The sequence below is a fragment of the Lolium rigidum genome, chromosome 7 (genome assembly GCF_022539505.1).
Source record: "Lolium rigidum isolate FL_2022 chromosome 7, APGP_CSIRO_Lrig_0.1, whole genome shotgun sequence".
Taxonomy (NCBI): Eukaryota; Viridiplantae; Streptophyta; class Magnoliopsida; order Poales; family Poaceae; genus Lolium; species Lolium rigidum.
Window position 1 is genome coordinate 236,308,024 of NC_061514.1, and position 12,109 is coordinate 236,320,132.

The window sequence follows — 12,109 nt, forward strand, 5'->3', positions numbered from 1 at the left end:
CGTGACTCCTGCCCTGCAGCCCACCTCGGATAGATCTGAGGAATACGTCCAAATCTGATGGACTGGTCACTGTTTCTTTTGAAGCCAGCCTCACCATGCTTTCTCCATTCTCCCACCACTAATCCGTGCCGACCCAGACCAGCCACTAAACCAAACGCACCACTGTTTGGCCATCATCGAGCTACATTTACATTTCTCTCCAGAGGCTTGAATGCATGTACGAGTAGTAATCTTACCATTTCTGCCAACTTGTAAATACATATGTAACTGCCCCTAATCTGATTCAAATTTACAACCTCAGAACTAAGAGCAGAAGGCCCTATCTGAATAGCATCGGTATACATATATGCCTACAACATTGCAATAGAACAAATATAATCTTCACCTCTCATCAGCACTATTCTCACTAGTTAGATGCCGACGCACTTTGCCCATCTGAACCAGCACGAAATCTTCTTGGGCAAGCGGTAAGGATCCAATGATGCAGGATCCATCTCCAGGGATTTGGGATCTGACCAGATGTACACCCCTCGTTCTTGCTTGCTCCCCGGCACCGTATTATCAAGGATCAACGCGACAACAAGAGCAACCACTACGTTGATGGATAGAAGAGCATTCACTGCATAATTAAGCTGGAGAACGATACGAGGATTAGTCCAGTTCAAGTTTCAGAACCGCTGGACTTGATTAACCAACAACTTGCAGCACAGTTCAGTTCAGAGAGAAAAAACTTACCCCATTGCTAGCCGTCCGAACTGGCCCACTCGATGCTGCAGCGTACGGAAGGAGATAACCCGGTAGAATAAGATTAGAGCTGGGTTCATATTGCTGAAAGTATGCGGGGACGGACAGGGAGATGAACAGGGTAAACCCAACGATTATCATGTTTCTTGAGCTTACGGCTTCAGTATAACGCAGTGTGGACAGGCCAAGAGCGACAATAAGCGCCCATGTGAAGCAAAGAACAGAGGCGGCCAAAGCAACAGGGATAGAAGCAAGGAGGGCTCCAATTTTTCCTGCAGCCAAAGGAATTCAGACGTGAGCAATCTATAACTAGTGAACGCCAAAATCAATCATGCACAAATATTAGACCATACCAAAGAATGAAAAAATGACCAGCAAGGCTGCCCCAAGCTGCAAAGCTCTCCGGCTGGCCATTTTGGTCGTGTCAAGGGTATGGATGTTCTCTGTTAATGTTGTCGATCCTGTTCCTGTACCCCACAGTCCGGCAATAAAAGTAGAAATCCCCTCGAGGCCAATCCCTCTGCTAACAACTCCACGTGTTGGAGGGCTTAAATTGACTAGCAACGAAGCAGCATGATATGATGAAAGCTGCAGAAGTAATAGTGAGTTTAGTTCGTTGTTGTGAATATTTATTTGAGACAAAGGATATCTGCTTTGATAGAGCGCTGTCAGAAACTACTTACCGAATCAACTGATGCAACTACTGAAACTATCATCATAATGATAGCTGTTTTGAAATGAAATGTAGGAGGGCCCCACTGGAATGGATAGGGAACCCTCACCCAGGCAGCAGTTTTCCAAGCATCAGAAACATCAGTTCGACAACGCCTCATGATATCTGCATGTCTTCTGCATGAATCCAATAATATATTCGAACTGGGTACACTTGAACTACAGCCCTTGAAGTTATATGCTCCACCAGCAGTTAGGAAGAATGCATACGCCCATATAATGCCAACACTTAGTGGCACCTGCAAACAACAGATCCCACTTCAGTTAGAAGGGATCAAAACTACTGGTTCATAGGAGTTGATGTTAGTAAACCATCTACACAACAACCAATCTACATGGATAGAGGATTAGAGAAGTACCGCGTAGATGAGGAAGATACGGTTTCCAAACAGAGATATTTTTCTCAGGTACTGCAAGGCAGAAGTGCAGTGATCAGTATGATGTTGGGAGCGATACAAGTGAAAGAAAAAACCACCTGCGGTGGCAACAATAACACTACACGCATTAAAATGCGGAAGCAAGGAAAATAAAATGAGACAGTCAGCATTGTCAGTTGTTAAAAAGAAGAGGATCTCTAAGGCATACCAGGGTGCACAGAAGAAGCAATACAATGAGGGGCATGCTGATTTCTACACAACTACCAGCCTGAGGGAAGCCATAACTGAAAAACGCCAAACCCACTGCAGCAATAGTTGGTGCCACGACGACTGGGTTTATCAACCTGTAATACCGTAATTAGACGCAAACATACTTTATATTCATTGTGTGTGTCCTAGGATGGTAATGTCATATGATGACTTTCTTCACATACCTCAGAAGCAGTGACATAAGACCACTGTACCCCAAGATTATTTGGAAAACTGAACCAACAAGTATAGCCCCCTGTAATTCCCTCATTATGTGCTTGAATTTCTGCAAGTAATAAAGAATGAATGCTAAATCAAGAGATATGATGCATAATGAAAGGCTCTTGGTCCGAAGATTAAAATGGTGAAACTTTGTTTTGAAATACTCCCTCCGATTCATATTACTTGCCATTAGCATGAATGTACCTAGAACTAAGATATGTCTAGATAAATCTATATTAGTGGCAACTAATATGGATCGGAAGAAGTAGTACAATGCTAAATCCTCACTAAGGTGAAAACTTCAATCCAGCACAGAAAATTTTGGTGTGGAATGTCATTTGCCACTAAATATGAAACTACATAGTACAAGCACAGTCCACTTAAGACATCTTGTCGCCACAAGCTACATATCCTCAACAAGGGAATATAGAACCACACCCTTAAAAGAGAAGAATATAGCTCGAAAGTGGTTATTTTAGATTTTTTTGATGCTGTGGATGTATGCAGAATGTCTTTGCTACTAGACATTATCATTATTATCCTATTTTTACGGTGATAGCTATTTCATATGCTTTTATATCACGAAGTACCAAAATACCCATGGTACTCAAAGTTTCATTATTCAGATTTACATTTCTAAGAAAATTATTTTGCACTTCAAGGAATCAATGTCACCATTCCCACTTAAATGTATATTTATCAGTCAACTTTATACACCAGATTTTGTGAAATAATTCTAGTATTTAGCTCCCTCACACAAACAATTCAGTATATGAATCACTTTATCAGCACAGGTTGTATAGGTTCAATATTGCATTATAAAAACCTAATGATACAATAACAGGTGAGCTTTCACGCTATGATATTGTGTTATGGTCGGTTTGACCTATACACGCAGGAAGCCCACTAGTGGCTAGTTATGGGCTTAGCCCAAGTAAATTAGGGGCTTAGCCCAAGTAAATTAGGGTTTAGAGGAGGCCGTCCTCCTATATAAACACTTGTATCCCTTCGAGATTAATCGGACAAATATTCAGTATCATACCTGTCTCGTCTCCCGAAGGGAGACGGGAGACCCCTCGCGCCCAGCCGCATCCAACCCTAGCCGCCGCCTCCTTCCTCCGCGACGGCGCCCAGCCGCCGGCGCCGAGCCCTCCAGCCTCTCCGCCCTCACTTCCACCCTTACAACCTCCGCCCTAGACCCGGTAGAACCCTAGTCTCTACCACTTTGGTATCAGATTGCCTAGGTCTCATGGGCTCCAACGGCCCCCCCGTCGACCCCATCGCCGCCACGTCCGCCGCCGCCACCAACACCACCACCGCCACCGCCGCCGCCCTGGCCGGCGCCCACGCGCTGCAGGGAGCCGCCGCCGCCTCCAACGGAGACCAGGCCGCCGCCCCCACGGGCCTCGACCTCCTGCCCGCTACTTTGGCGGACCTCGCCGACAGTCTCCGCGCCATCCGTTTCGAGCTCGCGGAGATCAAGGCCGGCCAGCACCCGCCGCCCCCACCGGCCGCCGTTCTGCCGCCGCCCCCACCGGCCGCCGTTCCGCCGCCGCCCCCACCGGCCGCCGTTCCGCCGCCGCCCCCACCGCCCGCCTCCGCCGCCAACAACGGTCGCCCCGCGTGGTGGCCGCCATCGCCTTCGCCAATTCCCACATGGATCGACGCGTCGCCCGTCTACACTCGGACCGCGGCGCGGACGACGGCTCAGCAGCCCGCCCACCCCTTTGGCGGTCCCGGCGGGTTTGCGGCCCCTTCGCCGCGAGCACGTCCTTCAACCCGGCCGCCGGAGGCGCGCCCCCGAGGTCCCGCCTCGGCACGGCAGCCGCCCCGCTTCACCAAGCCGGAGTTCGCCACCTACGACGGCGCCACCGATCCCCCGAACCGGCCGAACCGGTGTGAGCGGTTCTTTCGGGGGCAGCGGACGCTCGCCGCCGACCGCACGTGGATCGCCTCCTATCACCTACGGGGCGCCGCGCGGACTTGGTACTACGCCCTCGAGCAGGACGAGGGCGGGATGCCGTCCCGGGAGCGCTTCCGTGACCCGTGCCTCCGGCCGGTTTGGGCCGACCCTACGCGGAAGCCGCCTCGCCGAGCCGGGACGCCTCGCCTTCACCACCACGGTCCGGGACTTCGCCGACCGTTTCGGGCGCTCGCATGCCATGCCCCGGCGTCTCGGCGCGGCAGCGCGCCGATCTCTTCGTCGGCGGCCTCCCCGACTACATCCGCGTCGACGTCGAGATGCGCGAGCTCGCGGACCTGCGGACGGCCATGTACTACGCACGGGCCTACGAGCAGCGCGCCATCGCCATGCAGCGGGCCTACGCGCAACGTGGCAGCGCTCGTCCCGCGCTCCGACCCGCCCCGACGCCCACCGCCCCGCCGCGCCCGCGCCGCCGCCGCCCGCGGGCCCTCCTCGCGCCGACTCGCCCCTTCAAGCGGCCGACGGCCGCGGAGCAGCCTCGAGCGGCGCCGCCGGGGGCTGTGCTTCAACTGCGACGAGAAGTACTCGTCGGGCCACACGTGCGCCCGCCTCTTCTACCTGGAGACCGTCGACGACGCCGACGTGGAGGCCCTCACCGCCGAGCTCGCGGCCGCCACCGTCACTGAGGCCGGTGTCACGACCTACGCGCCGGTCGACGCGTCCGCCTTCGTCGTCTCTCTTCATGCTATGGCGGGCATCAAGACGGCAAAGACGATGCTGCTCCCGGTGACGATCAATGGGGAGCGTCTCACTGCGGCCGGTGGACACGGGCTCGACGCACAACTTCCTATCCAACACCGCCATGCGCCGCCTCGCTCTCCGGCCCGGCGGGATCGGAGAGGTACAGCGTCACCGTCGCCAACGGGGACCGTCTTACGTGCCGGGCGTGGCGCGACAGGTTCCCGTGCTCGTAGGCGACGAGCCATTCTCCATCGACCGCGTCGGCATCGACTTGGGCTGCTACGACTTCATCCTCGGCCTCGACTTCCCGAGCACCTTAGGCCCCATCCTTTGGGACCTCGACGTGCCGTCCCTCATCTTCCGGCGCGAGGGCGGCCGCCGTGTTCACCGGACGGGCTTGGGCAGCACCGGCGCATCTCCGCAGCTCCACCCGATGGCCGCCGCGCTTGACGAGGCGCACCCGCTCCTCGGCCGACTTACTCGCAGGCAGCACGGGCGACCTCTTCGACGAGCCGCGGGGCCTCCCTCCTCGCGGCCCCGTGACCACCGCATACACCTGCCGCCGAACACGGCGCCCGTCGCCGTGCGGCCGCACGGCACCCCGCAGCTGCGTAAGGACGAGCTCGAGCGCCGTGTGGCGGTCATGCCGGCACAGGGCATCATCCGGATTTCGACGTCGCCGTTCGCGCCCCCGTGCTCCTTGTGCGCAAGGCCGACGCGCACGTGGCGCTTCGCATCGACTTTCGCGCCCTCAACACCGTCACGTCCAAGGACAAGTTCCCCATCCCCGTCGTGGATGAGCTCCCGGACGAGCCGCATGGCGCGCGCTTCTTCACCAAGCTCGACTTGCGCTCGGGCTATCATCGAGTGCGCATGCACCCGGACGACATCGCCAAGACGGCGTTCCGCACTCACCATGGCCACTACGAGTTTTTGGTGATGCCTTTCGGCCTCTCCAACGCGCCGGCGACCTTCCGAGGCCCCGATGAACGACGTGCTCAGCCCCTACTTACGACGCTTTGTGCTTGTTTTCTTTGATGATATTTTGATCTACGGCGCATCCCGGGCGGAGCACTGCGAAGCACGTGGCCATCATCTTCAACGAGCTTCGAGCGCATCGTCTTCATCTCAAGCGCTCGAAGTGCTCGTTTGGCACGACCTCCGTCGCGTACTTGGGCCACGTCATCTCCGCCGACGGTGTCGCGATGGACGCGGACAAGGTCGCCGCCGTCGCCGCTCGGCCGACGCCCCGGCCGCCGCGAGCTCTTCGCGGATTTTTGGGCCTCGCGGGATACTACCGGCGGTACATCCAGGACTTCGGCCTCATCGCCGCGCTCTCACGCGCCGCTTCGCCGCGACGCTTTCTCCTGGGACGAGGAGGCGGCCACGGCCTTCGCCGCCCGCAGCCGGGCACTCACGACGGGCCCCGTTCTTCGGATGCCGGACTTCGACGAGCCGTTTGTGGTGGACTCGCGACGCCTCCGGCATCGGCTTCGGCGCCGTCCTTCACCGTGGCGAGGGGCCACTCGCTTTCTTCGACCGCCCCTCGCCGCGCGCCACCACAAGCTCGCCGCATATGAGCGCGAGCTGATCGGGCTGGTCCAGTGCGGTGCGCCACCGGCGGCGTATCTTTGGGGCCGGACGTTCCGTGTGCGCACGGACCACTACAGCACCGAAGTTCTTGCCGGATCGGCGCCTCTCCACGCGTGCGCGCAGCATCAGTGGATCAGCAAGCTCTTCGGCTTCGACTTCACCGTCGAGTACCGCCCCGGTCGCCTCAACACAGTCGCCGACGCCCTGTCCCGCCGGGACATCGACGACGCTGCGGACGCGCCCACAGTCGGTGCGGCCCTCTGCATCCACTCCGGGCCATCTTTCGCCTTCATTGACGAGGTTCGCCGCGCTACTACCGAGGCCGCGGATGCGCAGCAGCTGCGCGCCGGCGCCGGCCGACGGCGAGCCGGCCGCGCCATGGCGCCCGGACGAGGGACTACTCCTCCATGGGCGCCGCATCTTTGTGCCGGATCATGGAGACCTGCGCCATCGGGCCTTGTCCTTGGCGCATTCTGCGCAGTCACGAGGGCGTCCGTAAGACCCCGCACCGTCTCGCGCTGATTTTTACATTCCGGGGGATGGCGTCCCGGTGCGAGACCGGGTGCGAGCGTGTGTCACATGCCGGCGGAACAAGACGGAAACGCTCCGTCCGGCGGGCTTACCGCAACCGCCGGACGTGCCGTCCCGTGTATGGGCGGACATCTCCATGGACTTCATCGAGGGGCTGCCGAAGGTTGGCGGCAAGTCCGTCATCCTCACGGTGGTCGACCGTTTCTCCAAGTACGCGCACTTCATCGCCCTCGGCCATCCCTATACGGCGGCGTCCGTGGCACGCGCTTTCTTCGACGGCATCGTTCGCCTCCATGGGTTTCCGTCCTCCATCGTCAGTGATCGTGATCCTGTGTTCACGGGTCACGTCTGGAGGGACCTCTTTGGGTTGGCGGCGTGAAGCTCCGCATGAGCACGGCGTTTCATCCTCGGACGGACGGCCGGTCCGAGGTCGTCAACAAGATCATCGCCATGTACTCGCGCCGCATCACCGGGGATCGTCCACGAGCTTGGGTGGACCGGGCCGGCGTGGGCCGAGTATCGCTACAACACGTCCTACCACTCCGCGCCGCACACTACTCCCTTTGAGGTGGTCTACGGGAGGCCACCACCGGCGATGCTTCCCTATGCGTCCGGCACGGCTCGTACCGAGACGGCGGATGACCCGCTGCGTACCCGCGACGAGATATCGGGCCGAGGCACGCCGGCCGGCTTCTTCGAGCTCGGCGAGCTGGCTAGGAGGTACTATGATGCTCATCATCGCGAGGCGGAGTTTGCGGTGGACGACCGGGTCCGGCTCCGCCTTCTTCACCGGACGACGCGGTCCTTGGACCCGCGCTCCCGCGCAAGTTGGGCCCTCGTTACGCCGGTCCTTTCCGTGTGCTCTGGAGCGCATCGGCAAGCTCGCCTACCGCCTCGAGTTGCTCGCGGGCTCGCGCCTCCACGACGTCTTCAACGTCGGTCTCTCGAAGGCCTACCGAGGCGACCCTCCTTCGCACCACCAGCTCTTCCACCTACTTCGGATGGGCGTCTCGAGCTCGCCCCGGCGAGCGTGGCTCGCGTGTTGAAGGCCCGGCGAGCGCCGTGGTGTTTGGCACGTCTTGGTGCATTGGACGAGCTGCCCGCGCAGGACGAGGCGACTTGGGAGAAGCTTGAAGATCTCCGCCGCCAGCTTCCGAAGTTCGGCTCGAGGACGAGCTGTTTGAGAAGGCGGGGAGAGATGTTATGGTCGGTTTGACCTATACACGCAGGAAGCCCACTAGTGGCTAGTTATGGGCTTAGCCCAAGTAAATTAGGGGCTTAGCCCAAGTAAATTAGGGTTTAGAGGAGGCCGTCCTCCTATATAAACACTTGTATCCCTTCGAGATTAATCGGACAAATATTCAGTATCATATCGTCTCGTCTCTCGAAGGGAGACGGGAGACCCCCTGCGCCCAGCCGCATCCAACCCTAGCCGCCGCCTCCTTCCTCCGCGACGGCGCCCAGCCGCCGGCGCCGAGCCCTCCAGCCTCTCCGCCCTCACTTCCACCCTTACAACCTCCGCCCTAGACCCGGTAGAACCCTAGTCTCTACCATATTGTCCCATTTAAGTTCCTGAGATTCGACGCAATGTGTCCATTGCATCATCTATCATTAACGTTTGAGAAAAAGTAGAAAAATATATTAAAATGGGGATCTAGAATTCGAGCATACATCTGCACTTAGATTTCTGAATTCTTCAGAGTTCGCGATCACCAATGCAGGAGCCAAATAAACAAATGAACTTCCTTGAATCAATGGAAGCCGAGAACCAAGAAAAGTATGGAGTATTGTCGTAAGACCAGATACTAATAACATGGTGGATATGACTGTTGCTGTGTCCACCTGCCACACGAAAGGAGTTTATTATTTGAAGGCAGTTCTCCAGCTAAATGCAAATAAGGGTAGTTAAGAAAGGAAGGGAAGGTCCTACATCAGATCCGCCCATGGTTGGTACCATTATCAAAGGAATAAATACAAGTGAACCAGCTATTGACAAGTAATGTTGTATGCCATAAAATACGAGGAGACCTGCAATGGAAAGATAAAATTTAGTGAATGACTGCCCCTGCAGTTTCTATCAGATTGACATCAAATTCATCAAAAAGTAAGAGAATAGAAGGTCAAATGTGTAGTGTGTTACATCACAAGGTTTTAAATGAAGTTGAAAAACGTGTGCCCTACAATACGCTAAACCTATTTCATCCTAAGAAATCATAAGGTAAAATCAGCTAGCCTAAAAGTATCTTTTAAATATTGGAATGCCCCTTCAAAGTTGAAGTAAGTATGAACCCACAGAAGAAGCCCAAGACCTAATCCAATGCCCAAAGCAGTTCATTTACTGCTATATCTAGGGAGACATCAATAAAGCCAAAGTAATCAGTAGTCGAGATGCAGGCTGGGCAGAATAACCTTAACACTCTTTTAACATAATAAGGTAAGTATGACAAAGGACACATGCAGTACTTTCACATTTCTGGTGCTTGTCTCTTAAAGTATGATGCAAATGGTTATAGAAATGACCAGTACAGTAGCATCATCAAAAAATAACTTACCATGCACAAAGTTGTAATTGTTAATAGTTGATTCTTTCTATGCATGGAAAAACAAAAAGGGTAAATTTGGCTGATATGTCATATTTTCAGTTTTTTTTACAGGATATCACTATCTACCCAACAATATGAGACTACAGATATTTTTATGACCATCTGCGCCACTTGGGAGGGAACCAGGGAAGCACAGAAAGCAAACACCGCACCTGCACATACACATTGGTACACATTGGGAGGGTTGACATGTTTTTGGCATCCTTTTTCATACTTTTGGTGTTGAAAATTTAAAGCTGGCTAAAAAGGCAATGCAGGTACCAAAAGCAAACAGAATGAATTATTTTAGTTTGGTTGATTGGTTCATACATAAAACATGCATCATGCAAGCATTCAAATTAGTGGAAATAATACACCAAATCACATTCAAGTCACAAGTACGGAAAAATAACCAAGTTCCAAATTAGTGTAAATAATTAGTGGAATGTGTAGAAGCAAGGGGGCTGAAATTAATCGCACATTCCAGATGTGAAGGATGAAAGTGGTAGGTAGTCATAATAATAACAGTTATACACATGAAGACAGTACGACCACCATCATTATCAGTATGATTATTCCTGGCTACTCGGCCTCGAACATCACTATCACAATTAGAAAGTCTAGAGCGTTCGTGCGAAATGTACCTCTCCTCTATGTTGGCCATCAAATCATTGTATCACAGGGAATAGTTTGAAGCTCCAGAACACAATGATCAGAATTAGCCACTACTAGAACCAACTGGAATGTGTAGAGCAAGGGGTTCCAATAAATCCCACATATATTGTCTAATCGAGCTTGGCAAGTTGCATAGACAGAGGTGAAGGATCAACTCCAGCAATGTATTTGGTGTATTTTAAGAGTATATACTTAGCGGTAGGCGCTCATAATAAATAAATAACAATTATACGACTTGAAGACGTTATGGCCACAATCATTATCAGTGTGATTATTCCTGGCTACTCGAGCTCGAACATCACTATCACAATCAGAAAGACTAAAGCCTAGAGTGTCGGTGTTACTAGCTCTGCGTTCGTCATTAATCGCTGCGTCACAGGGAATACTAGTTGGGTAGCGGAAGAACGGGGAAACTCACCCCAGCCTGGGTTCTCGGCGACGGCGCAGCGGAGCCCCGACGCCCGACTGAGAGGCGCGGCCTCTCCCTCTTGGGCACCGTGGGCAACACCGTCCTCCTCCTCGTTGGCCCACTGCTCCTGGTAGTAGGCAGCCAGCTCGGCGTCCCTCTCCTCGTCCTCCTTCTTCTTCCTCCTGGCCTCGGCCTCCTCCGCCTTGCGCTTCGCGTCGGCCTCCTCCGCCTTCTTCCTGGCGTCCGCGTCAGCGCGGACGCCGCCGTTGGCGTTCCTGCCGGCATTGAGCGGCTCCGTCTCGCCGAGCTGGCGGTCGGCGCCGTTCCTCCTCCCGCGCCCTCCTTCCCTGGGCGCTTCCGGCTCGGCGGACAGCTCGACGGGAGCAGCGGCAGGGGCGGCGGCGGTAGGGGGGATCTCGAGCTCGCCGCGGAGGTCGATGCGGCGGCGGGGGCGGGCGTTGCGGGCGCGGTCGAGGTCGACTGGCGGCGCCGGATCGGGGTCAAACTCGGGCTCCGGGTCCCGCTCCGGCGGGCGCGGCGGGCGGCGGGAGGCGGCCGGGGGAGGAGGGGGTGGCGGGGGGTGCGCGGTGGCGGTGGAGGAGTTGGAGACGGCGGACTCGCCGGAGAAGAAGGCGGAGGGGTGGAATCCCGTGCGGCGCGCCCAGGAGCGCAGGTCCCGCGGGTTGTGGTCGGTGTTGTTCCCCGTGAAGGGCGGCACCCGCGGGTCGTCGTCCCCGCCGCCTCCGGGCGCGGGGGGCGCCGCGCCGCGGCCGGTGGTTCGCCGGGAGCTAGGCATCGCCGGCGCGCGCGGCGGCCCAGCTCGAGGTCGAGTAGTGTGGAAGCGAAGCGAAGTGGCCGCTAGCTAGCAGTAGCACAGCGAGTGAGGAGTGAGGAGAGAGGAGAGAGAGGGACGGGTATCACGTCGCTTTAAAACGCAGCCGTCGTCGGGGAAAGGTAGAGGAGAACGTTGGTTGTGTCGCTGACAGGGGCTGGTCCACCGGGGACGACGGTTGGTGGGACCCGCAGGGCAGCGACGTGGCGGTAGTTGGCGCGGGCGTGCGCGGGGGGATCGTGGGGTGTCTAGTCGTCGCCGAGGGAGGAAGGCCGGAAAAGGATACACAGGTTACAAGAACCAAGAGAGAGAGACGTTGCAAGAAATCACAAAGATATTTATTTCGTTTATATAAAATGATGATCTAGGTCAAAAAAGCATCGAGATGCGGCTGTACTCCACTGATGATGATTAGCAGCTGTAATCGTCTATCCGAAATTTAGATTAGTAGTGAGGTTTGGTGGTGAGCGAAATGGGTGGTGATCTAGTGTAGGGAGA

At 55.6% G+C, this 12,109-nt stretch overlaps 1 protein-coding gene across 1 annotated transcript; it reads right to left on the reverse strand.

Moving 5' to 3' along the window:
• Positions 1-212: 212 nt before the first annotated feature.
• On the reverse strand, positions 213-11,575 carry LOC124674388 (nucleobase-ascorbate transporter 11-like). Its single transcript, XM_047210431.1, has 10 exons — positions 10,789-11,575; positions 9,044-9,141; positions 8,785-8,955; positions 2,288-2,388; positions 2,062-2,197; positions 1,836-1,886; positions 1,428-1,715; positions 1,098-1,332; positions 736-1,016; positions 213-632 (listed from the first exon to the last, which is right to left on the reverse strand). The coding sequence occupies exons 1-10, from the start codon at positions 11,573-11,575 to the stop codon at positions 411-413; spliced, it is 2,370 nt and encodes a 789-aa protein (XP_047066387.1). The 3' UTR covers positions 213-410.
• Between the last annotated feature and the right edge of the window lie 534 nt (positions 11,576-12,109).